Source organism: Hyperoodon ampullatus, assembly GCF_949752795.1.
Source record: "Hyperoodon ampullatus genome assembly, chromosome: 6".
Taxonomy (NCBI): domain Eukaryota; kingdom Metazoa; phylum Chordata; class Mammalia; order Artiodactyla; family Ziphiidae; genus Hyperoodon; species Hyperoodon ampullatus.
The window spans coordinates 90035083-90055925 of NC_136919.1; the positions used below are offsets into that span (position 1 = coordinate 90035083).

The 20843-nt window shown below is 42.8% G+C and overlaps 1 protein-coding gene across 1 annotated transcript in view; it reads right to left on the bottom strand.

Annotated features, from left to right (window-relative positions):
* Positions 1-6968: 6968 nt before the first annotated feature.
* Positions 6969-20843, bottom strand: part of LOC307054852 (spermatogenesis-associated protein 31D1-like) — a gene marked incomplete at its 5' end in the record, with an annotated part of 34189 nt that continues 20314 nt past the window's right edge. Inside the window, 7 exon segments of the mRNA XM_079706725.1 lie at positions 6969-8990; positions 8992-10020; positions 10302-10362; positions 10939-10984; positions 11731-11885; positions 11888-12017; positions 15654-15738. Of these exon segments, the coding sequence (XP_079562851.1) occupies positions 7007-8990; positions 8992-10020; positions 10302-10362; positions 10939-10984; positions 11731-11885; positions 11888-12017; positions 15654-15738 (3490 nt within the window). The 3' untranslated portion in view covers positions 6969-7006.

The window sequence follows — 20843 nt, forward strand, 5'->3', positions numbered from 1 at the left end:
AACTTGTCCAAATTTGTGAGCTGCAGAAAAAGCAGTACTTAGAGGGAAACTGATACCATTGAATGCATCTATTTGAAAAGATTTAATATCTTTGAGGGACTCTGGTTTGCTGACCTGATCGATTTCTCCCTGTTTCCAAAATATTGGGAAACATGAATTCCTCCTTAGGTAGCACAGTGACAGAAGAAGGAGCCCCACCCAATACACAAAGGCAAGGATGGGAAAACCTAGGAAGTTGAGCTGGAGCTCAGCCATGGTGCAGTAAGGCTCCTCAGACAAAGAAGATGGTCCAGATCATCAGAAGTGCATTGCTGCCTCAAGCATCTGGGCATTGAAAGTGCACATTCTAGACTAGAGTTCTAGGCCCACATTACAGAGGTTAAGCGTAAACACCAAAGGTTCTTGAGGGTGGGGGAGGGGACAACACAAGAGAGAGAAACCCACAATCCTTCCCCCACCATCCAACCCAGCAGATCTATCCATCCCTCCAGGGCCCTTTAGATACCTCTAACCCACCTTCCAACCCACACATTTACATACCATATATTTACCTTAGTGAAAATTTCTATTTATTCCACACGTTACCCAGATATTACCTGAGACCCGTTTACTGCTTGGTGATCTACCTTTGGACCCCACATAATATTTAAAACTCTTCTATGCCAAGGGATTTTTACCTCCAAGCCTTCAACTACAGCTTCCCCTCATACATAATGTGTTCTCACCTGTATGAAGCCAGAAACATATTCAGAAGAAATATACACGCCCATATCTCCTCAAAAGAATTCACATTCACCAAAAAGTGTAAGAGTGCAGAGTAGCCTGTACCAGTGAACAGGAAGCATGACAAAAAGGGAAACAAGGGCATGGCACACCCATGAACCTATGGCAAACAACTTAAAAAGCTTTAGTAGTTCTTTTTTTCCTAAAATCCCTCTTAGGCTATTTAGCCCCCTAAGGTTCTCAAATCTAGCCTCCTCCAGCCATACAGTGTCTCATCCTGCTGCTTGCTCCCTCTTCTGAAAAATCCCTCTCAAAACATTTAAAATTTTTTTCTTTATTTTACAGAACACAACCCGAAGGACCAAACACACCCTGATTTAAGGAGTGGGCTTCTCTTTAACATAACTTCTAATGAGCACAATATTTAGCAATACGTTTTAGCTTTTTTGAATCACACTCATGGTTACTTCTTCTATGAAAAGTTTTATGATTTTTTCCCCATCTACTTTCGTACTTGCCACCAAAATTCCTGTTGGCATCTCCATACCTTTTTAAACAATGATGTCATTTTTGTTGATGTGTATATGTATTTATTTCATCTCCCCGTGCTAGTCATTTAATAGTTGTGGCCCTTATGCCTTCATTATTTAGATTATAAACTGCTGAAATTAAGCTGTGTCATTTCCTTACTTTGCTTGCCTGTATTCCCTCGTTGAGTCTGATGAATCAGTCTTGACCCCAGATACCTAATTCTCTCCCTCCCCTATGAGGAGGATACTAGTAATGACAGCTCCTTTCTTTACCTGTCTTCTCCTGCATCCACAGCTCCACTGTTGTCTGTACCCAAAAGGAGGGTCCATTTCAAGCCCACTCCATCTCACATACCTTCCTCCCTTGACTGCAGGAGGTGTATCTGTTCAGAAAAACCCCTCCACATATCTTTGTATCTCTGGTATTGTTTTTTTTTTTATAGAAAGTTTGGTCCTGACTGTCCCTGAGGTCCCTAGGATTCACAACTGTAAAAACATCCTCTAAAGTCTGAGCAATATAAGCTCCACCAAAAGAATTTCCAGGATAGAAGGGGTCATAAAAATGACACATCAAATATATTCTTCAAAAAGTGGCCTTGTCATAAAAAAAGAAAGACTGAGAAACACTGATCCAGATTAAAGGAGACTAAAAACACATGACAACTAAATGCAGTCTGTGATTCTGAATCCTGTAATGGAGGTTTTGAAAAAAAGCCACAAAGGACATTACTCAATAAATTGACAAAAATGGAATATGAATGGGAGATTAGTTAAAAGTTTTATGTCATTGTTAAATTTACTGAAGGGGAAAACTAACTGTACTGTATGTAAGAGAATCTTCTTTTTCTTAAATACACAATGAAATATTCAAGGAGAAGGTGCATGGTGCCTGAAATGTATTTTCAAATATTCAGAAATGTATGCATATTTTTCATATATGTGTGTGTGTGTGCGTATTCATATATAGAGAGAGTGGAGGCAGGAAGGGAAGGAGACAGAGACAGAGAGAGGAGAGAGATCTCAAATGGGTCAAAATGTTAGTAGGTAAGTCTGGATAAAGGGTACATAGTTTTTACCATCCATGCATCTTTTCCACAAGTTTAGTTATTTTCAAATAAATACATTTAAAAAATGGACTATTGCCTGCTGTCCTGGATTTTACCTAAACTTTGAGATTTCTGCCTTTGATTCTTGCAGCTACCACCATCACCATACCCAAACCCCAGAAATGTGTAATGCCAGCTTCAAAAGTTATCTCACATTCTGTCCCAGGCAAGAAACCTGGGACCCTCTGCACATTTCAACAGGATTTTACAAAATGCTGAAGAAGAGTACCACACCCTCCCCACCAACAAATTTTTTTAAATTAAACACAATACAAAAAAAAAAAGAAGGAAAAAATCAACATGTTTACAGCATGGAACCCCTAATTTTTCTGATCTGGTGCCACCAGGTCATCCGTCTTCTGGCGTTTTGTGGTGTGAATTGGTTTGCCAGCACTTTGTCTGCTCTGCTCGCCAGTTACCATTCCTCCACCAGATTTCCAACTTCCAAAAATGTGTTAACATCTTTTGTTGTATCCTCTCCCCTTCTAGTCATCCTTAAGCACTTATTCTTTTTAAATCCTTTGTTTGAATAGTTTTATTGAAATATAGTTCACATACCATACAATTTACTCATTTAAAGTGTGTAATTCCATGATTTTTAGTATACTCACAGATATGTGCATCACAATTTTAAAAACATTTTCATGACTTCAGAAAGAACCCCGTAACCTTTAGCTATTACCCGCCACCCTTCATCTCCCAGCTCTAAGCAACCATTAATCTACTTTCTGTCCTCTCTTGGCTTCCCTATTCTGAATATTTCACATGAATGGAATTATACGTGGTTATTTGTGACTGGCTTCTTTCACTTAGCATGTTTTCAAGGTTCAGCCATGTTGTAGCATGTATCAGTGCTTTTTAATGCCAAAAATATTACACTGCATGGATATACCATATTTTATTTACCCATTCATCAGTTGATGGACATTTGGATTGTTTCTGCCTTTTAACTCTTATGAATAATACTGCTATGAACATTTGTTTACAAGTTTTTGTGTGGACATATGTTTTCATTTCTCTTGAGTATATACCTAGAAGTGGAGTTGCTGGGTCACATAGTAATTCTATGTTTAACATTTTGAAGTGCTGCCAGACTGTTTTCCAAAACAGCTGCACCATTTTTCATTCCCACAAGCAGTGTATCAGGGTTCCAGTTTCTCCGCATTCTCACCAACACTTGTTTTAATCTGACTTTGTGTTTCTAGTCATTCTTGTGTGTGTGAAGTGTTATATCATAGTGGCTTTGGTTTTCATTTCCCTGCTGGCTAGAGGTGTTGAACCTCTTTTCACCTACTCTTACTTTTTTTTTTCATCTACTCTTGCCTTTAATGGCATTTGGGGAAAGAGAGAAGATAAACAAGTGTGTTTTATCTACTGTGTTTAACTCGAAACACAATAGCTCATTTTAACTATGTGACAGGAAAAATATTTTCTTGTAAATATTTGAAAACACATATAGTAATGTCAAGTCTTTATCAACATGCACAGTTTACTACTTCTATTCCTTCTGCATGTTATAGTTACTGTGTGATTAAGGGAAAGCAATATTGTGCACTGAATTTGACCTGTAAGATTACTTCTTATATGGGGTTGAGGGAGGAATTCATTCAAATGACTCCTTAGGGTTGACTAAAAGGCAGAGCAGAACGGATTGCCAGAGCCTCTAAAGCACAATGCTTTTTTGTCACCAATGCTGTGTACATCTGTTGTGAATAACTGTGTACCACAGGTGATAAGTATCAGAGAAATGTGAGAGCTCTGACATGGGCACATAGCATATGTCTCAAGAGATAGATGACAAGATGTTTAAATGGGCTTTTACACTTTAATCATAGTGTAAAAGATGGGATGTATCACACATGCCAAATGATAACTGTGAAAGCTGGGTGAGGGGTGTATGGGAGGTTACATTGTTCTGTCTGCTTTTGTGCATGTTTAAACATTTTTGTACTAAAAAGCTTTAAAAATAATAAAAGATGTAGAGTGACTCATCAGGAGAGGGAGGGAGCAAAAGGATACCTGGCCAGGGTGATCAGTCCATCAAGACTAGAGTTTAGCTATCTCTCAATAAGGAAATTTCAGGAAGTGTAATTCCTTTGACGTTGGGAAAGAAACTTCTTTCCATATAACAGGAAGGAAGAAGGAAAGGAGGAATGGGAAATTTTTTTTTTTTAAGGATTTTGATGAAAATTTCCCATCTCATGACTTCTAGTTCCTCTGTGAATGGTGGTTTGGCACATCTGCTGAGCAAGTGGAGATGGCCTAAATTTGAGAAAAGTGAAGGAGATTTGAAATAGATTTGAGTAGCACTGGAGAGAAAATGGACTAAGGAAACAGCGACCTAAGTTCCATTTGTTTTGTTCACATGTTAGTAAGCATGGAATAAGAACTTGTGGAATGGATGCATTATTTCCAGGTAGCATGAGGGCTGAATTTATCATGGCATCAGTAGACTTGATTGTGAGATTTAATCCAATAGTCATCAGCTACTTATGGGAAGGTATTTCTGGAAAAGGCAGAGATAGGGGATTTTGCCAGACGGGAAGGATTAAAGGTGATTGGATGGGACCTATTTGTAGTGGAGCTTTTTAAATGTTGCTTACCTGATAGACCACCAAGCCTACCTTGGAGAGAGAGAAAAAGAAAACAAGAGCTTGGTGGATAGAGGAAGAGTAAGTGGAAAAACGACCTAAAGTTGAAAAATTAACAAGTAGTATATAAGCTGGAAGGATGGAGGATGAGGCCAAAGGGTGGAATGTCAGACTGTATTATTCCAGATGGCAGAAGTGTTCCTGGTAATAAGCTCTACAGTGTGGCAGTGACTGGACTGGAATGGAAGTAAAAATGAGATGATGTAGGAACAGGGAAGCTGGGTTACTGACAGGTCTATCCACGTGGAGGTTAGAGCCCTCCACCACTCCTCACCTCTTCATGTTCCCCACCCTGGGCCCCCTCCCACCTTTTGTCCCTCCCCCGGGGGCTCCACGGAATCTGCCTTCTCTGTGTGACCATAAGCTTCAGATATTGTAGGATCAATGTCATAACTCTGGATAAGAAAATAAAAGTAGTGAGAGAAGGCTGTAGTGGACATCTATTTTTGTTTTCTTGTTTTAACACCCAGTATCCATAAGTCTTTCTGGAAAAACTACCTCAGGTGCTCTCTAGGATACTCACCCTATTTTTGAGTCCCAGTCTGTACAAGTAGAGTTGCCTTCCCTCTAGACCTCATTGTAAGGGTGGGTATGTGTGCAGCCTTGGCCAAAAAAAGGAGGTCCATGGTAAGCCCCCAAATGTCTGATACCCCAGTGCATAGTCTAGGACTCACCTCTGGTTCATGAGCTGCAGGTATCCTGGGGAGGTGTACCACGGCTCCACCAAGGCTATTAATATCAGTGGTGGCACCTTCATCTTGATTGGTGAACTGTACACACTAAGGGCAATATCCTGTATATTTCCATCAAGCATAGATGGAAGGAAAGCACCATGATCACCTTCCCCAAAGAGGGGGATGCCATCTTGATGACATCCTTGGAGATACTGTTTTAGTACTCAAAGACACCCCCATGCCTTTTTGATATAAGGCATCAGTGTGCCGTGCAGTTCTCTGGTCAGCCTCAAGGACATGGTGCTTGGATCAGATTGAGGAATGGGGGAGCAGGACACGGTCAGAATATGGGAATGAGGAGGCATGAACTTTGTTCCACCAGTAAGGATATTCTTTCCCTTCACTTTTTCTTACTTTCCCACTCACTTTAAGACATCTTTTGCTTACTCTCAGCTGTATTTTACCCTGGGAGGTAGGTGGCTGCCTGGTCAACATTCCTACCACTGACAGCTGAGTGGTGCTTTTCCTCTGCAAAAAAAAAAAAACAGTCATCAACTGAGCAGCCTGAAAAAATACCCCGGGAGGGGAACCACTTCCCCAGGGTGCCTTTCTAGTAAGGAAACCTCCATGTGAAGTTTAAAGTATGCTCTCCCGATACATTAACATGACCCACATAACAGATTCTTAAGCAGCTGCTGTGCTGTTCCTGGACCCTACGGCAAGTAGCCCAGGGTCCAGTAGAGCAACACCTCCGCCCAAATAGTGCCATTCAGGGTTCAGCCCCCTGTGGGAGCCTCTGGTCACTGAGTTCTAAATAATGATTAAGCTGTTGTTTCTTCTTCAGCATTATTTTCAGAAAGTATACCTGTACTTAATGCTCCTCAGGTATAAAAGACCTATCTCCCCTACTTCTCTAAAGGATATAAAACATTCAGTGAGGGGGGAGATGTGGGCTGCTATACATTTTCATTAAGACTAAGCTAAGTGGCAGAAGACAAAGCCCATCTCCTCAAATTTCATCAGGGAGGAAATGGGCTTTGGGGCAGGGCGGGGGGGTGGCGGGGGTGGAAGGGGCACAATATCTATTTCTCAGCAAGAACTCCAGAGGACTGGTCACCTTTTAGCCAAAGCCAAAGGAAGCAATCAGTAAGAGCTGAACTGTCTCCTTCCTTTCCCTTACACATAAGCCCTGAGTTACCCAAAACCCATGCCCCCAACACAGTACACAGTACACAGAAAAGATACACTATTATTAGATAAATATTTATTGGGGAGAATCAATAATCTCTACAAGGAAGGAGTTATTTCTGGATGGGAAGTCTTCATCCCTGGAAATTCTGGGGAAGTGTTTTCTGTCTAGACAGTAGAGACAGATGTCTGAACACAGGGCCTTCAGCAGTGCTGAGCGCAGTGGTGGGTGCCTGGCCAGCTTGACGCCTGCGGGTGGGGCTTGGATGGGGCACAGGCTCCCTGTGGGACACTGGTGGGGGATGTTTGTGACACAGTCGCTGGTCCTTGAATGCCACAACTTTCTGGGGGTGTCTCTTCTTATCTCTGATCTGTCTTATACTACTTGGAGGATAACTCTGGCCAGCAAAGATAGCTTCTTGATAGCAGGACTTGATATTTGTCAGTTTACAGGAGGGAGCCCTGTGGTTGAAAGGATGCCCCTGGACAGGCTCTGTCCAGACCTGCACTTGCGCCTTTTGCTGGGTTTTCCTAAACTGCACTGGGGAAGGAAGGGGCTCTTGAGAGTAGGTGACATCCATTGCATACTGACACCCCGGTTTCTCATCTAGGAACTTCCTGATGTCTGTCGCGATTTTCTGAGCTTCAGTTGTCCCAGTAAAGGCAGCTCTACTTTTAACTAGGCCTCTGTTCTGCACAGTTGATATGGGGCTGCCCTTTTCCTGGGCATCTTCTTGCCTTTTGTATTTTATCCCAGAAAAAAGCCATTGCAAGAAGTGCTTCATTCTTTTTCTGATATGGCCTTCAGGAAGAGGCTGTCCCTTCTGTGATAGGATCTGGGAAGACTTGCTCGCAAGTGTCTTCTCTAGTACCATCTCCTGAGTAGGGAAACTCTTCCTCCTAAGTTGGGATGTCCCGAACCCTTTATCCCCTCGATCAAGCTCTTCTGCCTTGGGCTCCAGAGGGCTCACTCTCTTTGCAGTTGGTGGGAAATTCTTATCCTGGCACCTCCTTAAGGCATGCTTAGGGACCCAAGGTTCCTGCTGCTGCTCCATCCCGATTCCTCTGTCCTCCAAATGGACACGCAGCACCTGGGAAGCTCCCATGTCCCCACCTGAGACACCCTGGGCATGAGTCAGTGAGGCCTCGTAAGTCAAGTTATCTGAAGCAAGGGATGTGTCAGTGGGTTGGCCTTGAGCCTGGCTATGCTCCCTGTTCTCCAGTTTAAAGTTTAACTCACTGAACAGTTGTTCTTTAAGGTCTAATGATTTAGGATCTTGGGGAACTGGTAATTTGGGTGGGGGGCTTCCAGTGGTCACGGTAGTTTCTACTTTATTCTCATTCACATTTATCATTTGGGAGCTCCCTGGCTTGCTAGTTGCCAACATGTCACTAGTTTTTAATTGAAGAGTATCAAGCTCCTCAGCCGTGAATACCTCCCTAGACCATCTGGGCATTGAAACAGGTTCTGACTTCTCCACCTTTTTGCCCTGTTGGATTTCTCCTTTATCGCTGGAACTCACACTCTTATGCTTCGGCTCATATCTGGCCCCAGCTTGCTTTGCAAGCAGCTTTTGGGGATATCTGTTGGCTGGTTGAGTCTGTCTATGACCTGCTTTCCCTGTGATGCAGAGGGAGACAGGCAGACGAGTCTGTCTGGCATCCTTAATTCTCTGAACACCCTCTGCCAGCCCACGGTTGACATCAGAGCGTGGTTGTCTCAGGACCCTCTGTCCTCCTTTGCCCACAGGTGAGGTGGCAGGGAGAGAACGATCCAGGACAGGGGCTGAATTTATTGTTCCCACTTTGTCTCCATGGAGAGATTTAGAGCTTCCTCTAAAGGACTTGAAGCTCCTAGATTTGGAGTCTGCCTCAGAAATCACATTGGTTGAGGAGGGCAAGTTGGCATGAGACAAGGACTGGTATGAGGCATCTTTCAATTTAAAGATCTGTATGGATTCAAGGACCTTGCGGGGAAGGGCCCACAACATCCTCATATGAAACCTTTTAATATGGGCTTCCAGCATCTGTTGTGGACTGGAATCAACAAAAGTCAGGTCCTGGAAGGTATTCAGGGAGTAGGCCTCACCCACTGATGATGGCAAACTTCTCTGTTTTGTTTGTCACAGAAAGAAGCGATGTTTGCTTGATAGCATGCCATGAATTACGCACAGTCTCAGGGAGCCGACCCTCATTTATTTCCTCCAACTTCTTGCTCAAATGTACTTTTAGGACATTTTCAAGTTGTCTCCGACTTAGACTCTTTGCTGACACCCTTGAATTTTTCTCTGAGAGACTCACCATCTGACTGTTTAGGTCTTTCTCAGAGTCATACCCCAGATCCTTACCTGAAGAGCTCTTTGGGTCATTCAACAGGTGATCTTTTGGGCCATTCTCTAGGCTGTGTCCCAGATCTTTCCCCACATCTTCCTCTAGCTGGAACATTACACCAGGGCTTTCTGGAAGTGAGTTCTCAGGAACAGGCTTCAGTAAGATGGCAATTGATTTAGATTGAGTGACAGATAAAGTGCAGTCTGGCTGTGGTGAAACAGACAGAGCTGGTGGTGCATGATGACAAGCAAAAGAATCGGGGTGATTCATTGCCTGGGACAAATCTGATAAGGGGTTGATATCTTGGGAAAGGGTGGGGTCAAGAGAGAAAACGGTATCCGGAGACAGAGTGGCCTCTCGTGGGAGAACAGGACCTGCTGTCTGAGTGTCATGTGGTAGGAGACGGGGAAAGGCAAGGGGTTGGGGTGGGGAATAGTCCACAGGGAATTTGGAATCCAAGGAAGGAAAAGGCTCTGGTGCCAGAGAATGACCCAATGGGGAGGGTGAAAAAGAGTCAACTAAGGGGGTCATTGGGTTAGGGGAGAGAACGGAGGGGGGCAGTGGGGAAGGCTCAAGCAGAGAGGCTGGTGTTAGGTCCCTTGGAGGGACTGTTGAGAAGGCAGGGGACAGAGTAAACGATGACTCAGTCACAGGAGCTGTGGAAGCCAACGGGGACACAGAGGAAGTAGAATCTTCCAGGGCCTCTGGGAGTAGCAGCCGACTGACCTCAGCAGTTGCATTATTACACACCTCACAGAAGGGGTCTGGACATAAGAGTTGACGCAAGTGGGTGGTGTCATCGTGCCGGCCCAGGGCGCTGCAGAAGACAGGAAGTACAAAGATGCAACCAGGACCAGAACAAGGAAAGGGGGACCTGCTGGCCTGGCAGGGGTGGGGTCACTGGAAGCCTGCTGCCCCTTCACATTGCTCCTCCACATCCATGAGTTCACAACATGCTCAATAGCCCTCACCTCAAGGCCTTCATCACATACTCATTCCTATGCTGCCCCCTGCCATGACTACAGCAGGTTGCACTGAATCCCTGGAATTGCATAGAACATGCTAAGGGGGGATCAGGAAAGAAGGGGGAAGAGTCACCTTTTCAGAATAGAAATCAGCTGCGTTTTCTCCTCTGTTTCTGTCTGGTGACATCTCCAACCCAAGAAACCAGGAGAGTGGGTTATATGTAATGAAGGTAGAAGCATAGGTATAATAAAGGAGTCCCCTTATGGGAAACCCTTGGGATATTAGACTCTGAAAGGCCCAAGAATTAGTAGATGAGGTCAAATGGTCAATGATATTAACATGTGTATGTTGCTTCTTGTAAAGTACTTTCACATGCATTTTATCTCATGTGATGCTCAAAACCACCATGTGAAGCCTAGAGATCAGTGTTGCCTTAGAGAGGGATCTGATCATCCAGGAAGTCAAAGGACTTTTACAGAGTCAGGACACAGAAGTTCTGACTCTTGACATCTCACCTGGCCACCTGTTGGGAAACACCCATTGCCCAGGTCCATCACTGCTTCATGCCCAGCGATGAGCAGAGCAGGGAATCTGAGAAGTGTCTCAGGCTCTGACTGCCTTCCCACAAGCCTCTCCTCTGAGAACTCTGGTCTCTGAGAGAAACTGTATCTAGCAGTTGACATCTGCAGAGATCAGGGACCTTGGGTCTCATGGAAAAGGCAGGAAGGGTCACCCTTGGAGAGTTCAGGCGGGATAGGCAGAACCTTACCTTTTGGTGTTCCACCTTTCCTTCTCCTCTTGGCTCTGCCCTGATGCTGAGAACAAAAGAAAAGAATGAAGGGCTGGGGCTCATTTCTCTCACTCTTCTCTAGGAAACTCAGATATTCATTATCCATGAATAATATGACTCTATTTTAATTAACAGAACTTTATGTTCCTTCTTTTTATCAATTTTAAAGGTTTAAAATGCTTTCAATTTTTTTCTTCTTTGACAAACTCAAAGAAGGACTTTCGACTATGAGGTCCACACTTGATATTCTCAGTCAGAAGTCATCTGCCCAAGGAGGGCCTAGCATCTGAGGCCAACAGTCACGTCCATGTCCCTCAGATAGGACCCTGTATCCTGGAGCTCAGGCTCCAGCCTATGGTCAGAGGCTCAGCATTGCTGCTCTGATCAGCCCAGCACAAAGGAAGGCTTTGTCAAGTGATGCCTGACGTGAGAATGTGAGGCATGATCAAGCAATGGGGAACTCTGTCCTCCTGCAGAGATCCCAAACTCTCTAAATAACCCAACCCAGGGCCACAGAATTACTGTTTGGGATTTTATCCTGGAGTCCTCCAAACACTCAGATGGGACATGGGCTTCAACTGGAAGCCTTGGTCCCCCTGAACCCCTAGCCCTGCCTGGCTTCTTTCCCTAGGAGGGTGATGTTCTCTCCTCTCCTTGAACTTCCCATCTTAGGTGTCTCTCTGAGCCAACCAAACTCATTTTAAAATGTGGGAATAGAAATGGAAACAACAATAAAGAATCTCCACTGGGGGCTCACCCAGGGCTGCTTACCTTTCGGATGTCTTTGGTTTTACTAAAGATAGATGAAAATGGCAAGCGCACCAGGTACCACAGGAACAGAAGAAGCAACCCCAACCCACACGGGACGACTAGGTTTTGGTCAATATCCAAGGATGTTGAGTCACAGCTCGGACATGGGTCCGTAAGCTGTTCAAAAATGAGAGAGCGTTCCATTTTCTGAATTCCGTTTTCTGAATCACAAGGCTGCTTGAAGTTACTGAAGTTATTGAGCAGTCCCAGGCCTGCATCACAGAGCACTGAAGAGTCACAAAGGGTTTCTGAGTGTGGGGGAGGGGACAACATGGAGAGGGTGTGTCCACAGCCCCTCCCCCACCCACCAGTCCAGCAACCCCTTCCGCCCCTGCTGGGCCTTCCAGGTCCCTCTGCCCTACCCTGCCATCCTATTTTCCAACTCCATCCTTTCATGGTTTCATATATTTACAGTAATGAAATTTTCTGCTTGTCCCATCTGTAAACCAGATACTACCTGGGTCCCCTCTACTGTTTGATAGAAACTTGACTTGGGTCTCACCAATTCCACTGCCTTAAGTGTCTGAAATACTGTCTGGAATTTTTGCTTGTACCCACACATTTATACTCAGGATCATATATGTCCTTAAATCCATCTTCCCTATAGAATCTTTTCACTACGCAAACCCAGTTCTAAAGAACTTAAAAGTTCTTTTATCCAGTTTTGTGAATGTTGACTAGGGAATTTTGCTTTTTGTTGCAGTCAGCCATTACCATCTTCAGTCAGAGGGGCTGACTCAAATAATTAAAATGAATAATTCGTTATTCAACATTCACAAAACTAAAGTTACTATAAAATAAATGTAAATAATTAAACTTTCACGAGATCTTGAGGGTAAGTCTGTAGCACTTATTTTTCTGAAGTTAGTGAAGCTTAAACTGCATAAAGACTTTTAGGACATGCTACACACACACACACACACACACACCCTTTGACAAACCAATCTGGTATTTTCAAATCTAAGAATAAAGTGTTTTCTCATTTTATTCCAATCTTCCATCTTTTGTTTTGACCCTGCTTCTTCCTACTCTACCTAAAATACAGACAGTCCCTGATTAGGGGACATCAATTTTCTAAGATGTGCACAAATCCCTGTCCTAGTCAGTTTGGGCTGCCGTAACAAAACACCATAGACTGGGTGCTTAAACAACAAACACTTATTTCTCATAGTTCTGGAGGCTGGGAAGTCCGAAATGAAGGCAACAGCAGATTCTGTGTCTGGTGAGGCCTACTTCCTGGTTCGTAAACAGCTGTCTTCTCCCAGGAACCCTGCAGAAAAAGTGGGTGAGAGAGCTCTGTGAGGTCTCTTCTATAAGAGCATTAATTCCATTCATGAAGGCTCCACTGTTATGACCTAATCACCTCCCAAAGGCCCCATCTCCTAATACTGTGATATCATATTGGCCTTAGGGTTTCAACATATGAGTTTGGTAGGACACAAATATTCTGTCCATAACACTACCCAAAGGCTGTGCTAAGCCCTCTGGTGGCACGGTGGGACCTAGGAATGTCAAAGCCTTAGAGAAGAATCGAGTCTTGAGCAGCCTTACCTGATTATCCTTGTGGGCCCTGTAAATATAATCTTTTCTTAAGTGTGCCTTGCCACAAAGGTTGAGAAGCTCTGCTCTATATAATCATCCCCATAAATGTTTGAAAATCAACTACCTGCCATGCTTTTTTTCAGGCTCCTCTTGTCAGGTTTAAATAATCCCAGTACTTCCCTCCCCTCTTCCTATATCTTCCTTTCTAAACTCTTTATCTTCATGACAGCTGTTCTCTGAACTGTCTCCTAATTTCTCATGTCTTTCTTAAACTGTGATGCCCTTTATTTGACACCCATGGCCTAGCACAGTTACTTGATCTCCTGTGAAAGGGTTAGACAGCCTTCAAACCCACAGAGTCTTCTTTCAATTATGCAGGAACAGGTAAACTACCCTGAGGATCAAATCTGCCAAGAGGCACCACTTCCTCCTGACCTTGATATGCAACCTCAGCCAAGTTTTCATTTAATAAATATTTACTGCTGGAAACTAGGAGACACAAGTACCTGTAAGTCGCAGGCTCTGTCCTTAAGGACCTCATGGTGCAGTTTTAGGGGCAAGCCCTACACAGGTCAAGAGTTACATAACCGCACAGGAGAGGTCCCCCATGGCATTTGTGAATTGGCAAGTGATCTCTGGAATAGATCAGAGAAGGGACAGATGCTATGGGTGATAACTGCTCAGACGTTTTATGCTCCTTAGGAAGGTATCCCTGCATGCCTCTCCAATTTTCTGATACAAATGAACGATTCTTGGAGAAGATGGTTAAAGAAGAGCTTTTCTCTTTTAAAAGGGCGCATGTTGGCTAGATATCCTTACATACATGTGTGTGCCTTGCGTGTAAAATTTACAAGAAGTTTCAATAAAAAGGCTTTTCCCAAAATGTTAATAAGATTCCTTTTCAGAACCTGGTAGAGCTCCTTCAAAATTGAAAGAAACAAAGGACTAAATGTACAGCACTTTTTTTTTTCTTTTTTTTTCTTTTTGTACCAACCACAAATAAACTCCATTGGTATTTAGTAGGAGAAGTTCACAGCACTTATCCTTCCTAGACTAACATCAATGATAAATTATAAATTTATTTGTCTAATTTATAAAACATTTTGCTTTCAGCGATCTCAGTGGATTTTCACAAACATCCTGTGATGTAAACAGTACGGGTATTATTGTGCCCATTTTATCAGTAAATAAAACTGAAGCTCAGAGACGGGAAGAAACTTCCTTAGATCGTTCAGCAAGTAAGTAGTAGAGCCCTGCCTACTAAATTCCTCACATTCTCAATGTTACTATTTTAAACAATATAAATAAGTGACTTCTTAAAAAGTATGCCCTGGTACTAAAATTAAAGTGGTTATGTGATTGAGAATATTCACTTTATCCATTAAATGAGGCCAAATTTGGGAAGTAAAGAAAAGCTATTTTTGGCATCCTATCACCTCTTAGGTACCTCTTCCTTTTCATTCTCAGCACCAGTATCTTGATAAGTTTTCTCTATTGCCCTCTTAAAACCTACTTTGAAGAACTCTATTACATATGATTCTCAGTAAGGTATAAATGAATAATAAAAGTTTAAAATGTCATCCCTCCCAGGAACACATGTCACACATTTTACATATATCTAACCCCAAAGCCTTGTAATAAAGCTCTCACCAGAGCATTTCAGGCAGCCATCCTGAGGTGGCAGTGGTGGCTTTCAGTAGAGTGAGATCTTCTCCTCTCCGCCCAATGACATCTTCCCAGTTGACCTTCATCACTACACAGAAGTCTGGTCCCAGATTTCAGGCTGCACATGGTTAGATTATCCCCAAGAAAGAGTATTTTCCAAAAGCTCTACTAGAATAGTACGCTGCCTATTGGAGGAGACTCAGTAGGGATAAGTCGTTCGTCTAGGATTGTCACATGTCCTCAGTGCTCTCGCTCACATCCTGGCCACGGTCCCAGGGATGAGCCACGTAGAGGGAGCTTTTTTTAGGTTACCAAAAAGCCTGAAGAACAACAGATTCTAGAGTAGAATCCTTTAAAACTGAACTTAACACTGCCGCTTTAAGATGTTCTTCGTTCATACACACACCACACTTCCATTGAACTCTACCATGTAGTATTCCTAGTAGAAATATCAAGAAAATAAGGCATTGCCTCTGCCCTCAGGCAGGTCATAGTTCAGTAAGTAAGGCCTGCAAACAACTATAATAAAGTGATATGAACTATAAAAGAAGTAGGAATAAGAACACAATGAAAACACAGATAAAAGAGCAATTAATTCTTCCGCCAGGAGGGAGACGAGAGAGAGGCAGGGAAAATTTCAGACGTGGTGCCAACTGAGATGGGCCTTGTGAGGTCACCTCCTCCTCCTCTCCGTCCTTGCCCTGGCCCTCTTCCTGTTCCTCACCCCCTTCCTCCTCACCCTCCTTTGCTTCTTTCTTTAGACTTTAATTTTTAGAGCAGTTGAAGGTTCACAGCAAAACTGAGCAGAAAACACAGAGCTCCCATATGCCATCTGACGCCCCCAACACCCCTCCACACACACACACAACCTCTCCCACTATCAACATCCAGCACCAGGACTTCCCTGGTGGTGCAGTGGTTACGCCTGCCAATGCAGGGGACATGGGTTCGATCCCTGGTCCGGGAAGATCCCACATGCCACGGAGCAGCTAAGCCTGTGCACCACAACTACTGAGGCAGTGCTCTAGAGCCTGTGAGCCACAACTGCTGAGCCCGCAAGCCATAACTACTGGAGCCCACGCACCTAGAGCCCGTGCCCTGCAACAAGAGAAGCCACTGCAATGAGAAGCCCATGCACTGCAACGAAGGGTAGCCCCCGCTCACTGCAACTAGAGAAAGCCTGCGTGCAGCAAAGAAGACCCAACACAGCAGAAAGGAAGGAAAGGAAAGGAAAGGAAAGAGGGGAGGGAGGGAGGAAGGAAATAAAAAAAAAAATCCAGCACCAGAGTGGGACATTTGTTACAATCATACCTACATGGACACATCATTATCACCCAGAGCCCATAGTTTACATGAGTTTAGACAAGTGTATAGTGACATGTATCCACCATTGTTGTATCATCCAGAGTAGTTTCGCTGCCCTGGAAATCCTCTGTGCTCTGCCTCTTCACTGCATCCTCCACCCTAACCCCTGGCAACCACCAATCTTTTTACTGTCTCCAGTGTTTTACCTTTTCCAGAATGTCATATAGTTGAAATCACACAGTGTGTAGGTAGCCTTTTCAGATTGGCTTCTTTCACTTAGTGATATGCATTTAAGGTTCCTGCATGTATTTTCATGGCTTAATAGCTCATTTTTTCAGTGCTGAATAAATACTATTCAGTTGTCTGGATGTACCACAGTTGATTTATCCATTCACCTTAGACATCTTGTTGCTTCCCAGTTTTGGCACCTATGAATAAAGCTCCTATAAACTCTTTTTCTTAAAAAAACACGTTGTTGAGGCATAATTCACATACCATATAATTCACCCATTAAAAGTGTACAGTTCAGTGACTTTTAGTATATTCACAATGTTGTGCATCCATCACTACAATCAATTTGGGAACATTTTCATCACTCTAGAAAAGAAACTCTGTTCCCCCTAGCCTTCACCCTTCGATCTCATCACTCTCCCCAGCCCTAGGTTACCACTAATCGACTTTCTCTATAGATTTGTCAATTCCAGACATTCATATAAATGGAATTATACAATATGTGGCCTTTTATATCTGGCTTCTTTCACTTAGCGTAATGTTTTCAAGGTTAGTCCATGTTGTTACATGTATCAGCACTTCACTTCTTTTCATGGCAAGTAATATTTCATTTTATGGATATGCCACATTTTGTTTATACACTGATCAGCTGATGAACATTTGGTTTGTTTCCACTTTCAGCTATTATGAATAAAGCTGCTATGAACATCTGTGTACACATTTTGGTGCAGACATATGTTTTCATTTCTTGCTTATTCATTTTTGCAATTACTTAAAGTCACCCTTTGTCTAAGTTTGTTGTTTTCTGAGATTTTGGTAATATAACCATATCAGACTCCCTATGAAATGAAAGCTTTGGAGTCTAAATGCAGTTTTTGTCAAATGTCTGGGTGCATCAATTTGCCCTCCTGCCAACACTCTCAAAATTAGCCCTTGAGTCAGCAGGAATGATGGTGATGCATAATGCTTAACATTTAAAAGTAATGAACACCTTATGTTCTCAAGTTCCTATTCTTAGAAAATCAGAGGAGGGTGTGGGAAGAGAAAGTGCAATCCAGCTAAAGTGAACATGAGCAAACCTATAACATATATAAAAGTGCATGTGTGGTCACACTAAAGCATTGGCCATGTGTCTGAGGATGAGAGTAGCAAAAAAATTAGGCTGAGAAAGAAGGGGACTCAACTGTGAATGACTTTGAATGATAGTTTAAGAAGCCTGAACTCTGGACCAAGGGAGTGGGAAGCTAAGGTTTTCATAACCAGAAGAATGGCATTCCCAGATCTCTGTTTTGGAAAGATGACTGGCAAGGTGACTGACAGTTAGGGGGAAACATGCAAATTATATCACATAGGACTCTTTCTCTTGCAGATGATAGAAAACCTAATGAATTCTAGCTTGAGCAAAATTTTTAATTTATTGGCTTCTATTTCTCTATAACAGGAGCAGATTCAGTTTCTGACTTGCTACCTCTTGGTTCTGCTTTCTTGGTGTTGACTCATTCTCAAGCCACTTCTCTTAGAGTCCCAAGGTGGCATCCAGCCAGGAAAAACAGAATTGTTGTCCCAGTTTCTCAACCAAAGTCCCAACATTCAAGTGACTGGGACCAGCTCAGGTCATAAGAACACCCATGAAATAATTACTGGGAACCAGAGAATACTACTGGCCTAGTCTAGGTCAGTGCTACTCAAAGTGTGGTCCGTGGACCAATGCCTGTTTCCACATTTTTGTTACCATCTACAACAAGATAAGTTTAGACAATGGAATATTACTCAGCCATAAAAATAAACGAAATTGAGTTCTTTGTAGTGAGGTGGGTGGACCTAGAGTCTGTCATACGGAGTGAAGTAAGTCAGAAAGAGAAAAACAAATACCATATGCTAACACATAGATACGGAATCTAAACAAACAAAAATGGTTCTGAAGAACCTAGGGGCAGGACAGGAATAAAGACACAGAGAATGGACTTGAGGACACGGGGAGGGGGAAGGGTAAGGTGGAATGAAGTGAGAGAGTGGCATGGACATATATACACCACCAAATGTAAAATAGATAGCTAGTGGGAAACAGCCGCATAGCACAGGGAGATGAGCTCGGTGCTTTGCGGCCACCTAGAGGGTTGGGATAGGGAGGGTGGGAGGGAGATGCCAGAGGGAGGAGATATGGGGATATATGTATATGTATAGCTGATTCACTTTGTTATACAGCAGAAACTAACACACCATTGTAAAGCAATTATACTCCAATAAAGATGTTAAAAAAAAAGTATAGAAACTGAGGATGGTTAGAAACTTGTACTGCAATTTGAGAGAGTCATTAAATTTAATAATAAAAACTGAGGCTTATATTTTGTATGTCATAGTTCGTGTGTCATTTTTCCAGTGATTCATTTTTACTATATTTTATACAAGTACCAGTCCACAGTGGATGGGGGTGTGGGAGATGAAGCAAACTGGTCCTTCACCACAGATAGTCTGAGAAACCATGGTCTCATATACATGGTCCACTGTGAAGCCTGCGGGTGAATCAACATTCTGGAAGCACACAGGGAGACTTTGGGGAGCTCTTTCCCCCTCGCCATGAAAGAAGGCAAAAATAAATGTCCACTATAATCGGGATCTTAGTTGGAGAGAGGAAGGACATTCCCAGACTTACTTTAGCTCTCTTATTTTCTCAAGCTTTTTTCCACGTTGATCTGCCCTTATTCAGAGTCCCTAGTAAGAATTTACTCTGCATAAGCTTTGGATATGGCCAGTTTAATAGGCTAAACATTACATGGGCATTCACCTACCTTGCCCATTAAAACTTTTATTACTAGAATCAAAGCATTTGAATGGCTCTCTTAAGCCATTAAGAGAAAAACAACTTTGAGCTAGACTAACACAAGGTAATTAGTAAGCTGAGCAAAATTCCTCTGCCATGCTCTTGGCACTGAGGTATGGAAACTCTACAGAAACTCTATAAGAAGTCTGAAGGAAAAAAATGTTTTATACAAATTTCAGGGGTCTAAGTTTCTCATTAAAAGTATATTTTAGGGCTTCCCTGGTGGCGCAGTGGTTGAGAGTCCGCCTGCCGATGCAGGGGACACAGGTTCGTGCCCCGCTCCGGGAGGATCCCACATGCCGCGGAGCAGCTGGGCCCGTGAGCCATGGCTGCTGAGCCTGCGCATCCGGAGCCTGTGCTCCGCAACGGGAGAGGCCCCAACAATGAGAGGCCCGCGTACCGCAAAAAAAAAAAAAAAAAAAAAAAAAAGTACATTTTAGAAAGTTGTTTTAAGTTAACTTGCTAGGGCAGTCGTACGGCAAGGAGACGGATGTAGCAATTTGTCAAACTGCAGCTTTCATCTCTCTTTTAAAATAATATGGAAACAATAAAAACACAATTAAAACTAAAATTAAAAAAGCATAATCTGAAAGAGTATTTCGATTTTTTTCTAATTAAAGCTCTGCAATTAAAGTTTTGCTGGAGAACAACCTGTGTTTTTAATCTCACAAAGGGCTAATAAATGCACAGAATTTGAGATGTCTGCTAAAACTCAGAGCTGGAAGTGACCTTGGAGAACCTTCTAGTCTGGCTTTCTCATTTTACAAATTGGAAACTGAGGCCAGAGCAGGTTTATTTCTTTCTTCCTTAATCCTTTCTTTCGTGTGTGTGCATGTGTGTGTTTTCTCTTGGTGTCTGCACATAATTTAGTCACTCAATATAGGACTTTCTTCTTTCCAGTATGAAGACAAGGACTCAACAAACACCAAAGTTTATGCAGTACTACCTCGAAATCTGCAATTTTTGCCTAAGTGAACTTCACAAACCATTGAGATAGTAATGCATTTTTGTGAAAACCAAATGGAAATACAGCATGTACCTTCATGCCTTCTGCAGTAAAATAAGCTGAATGTAACTTCAGTATTCTTTGGTGACCCCAGCTTAGTCTAATAAACAGCTGTGATACTGCAGAGGAGCAGGTGTAGGCGGTCTGGGACATGGACACAAATGTGCATTGTCTCCAGCAGTGCCCCACAAACCTGCTATCATTTTAAAACTCCATCACCTGTATTTTAGGAGTTTACCTCTTTTTCATATAAACACAACAATTGTTTGTCAAATATACATATGCAGTGCAAAACTGACCTATGACAGAACTGCCTTTAGCAGGTCACAGGGCTACCCTAAAGAGTTAATGTAGTTTGGATCACTTTTATCCCCTCAGGGGGTGAGGGAAGGACAGGAAGGAAATGGAATATAACAAATAATATAAGACTTGGTGGGTACTTAATTTGTGCCCCAAACTTTCACTCATTTCATTTCTTAACTATCTTGTGAGAGAAGAAATATT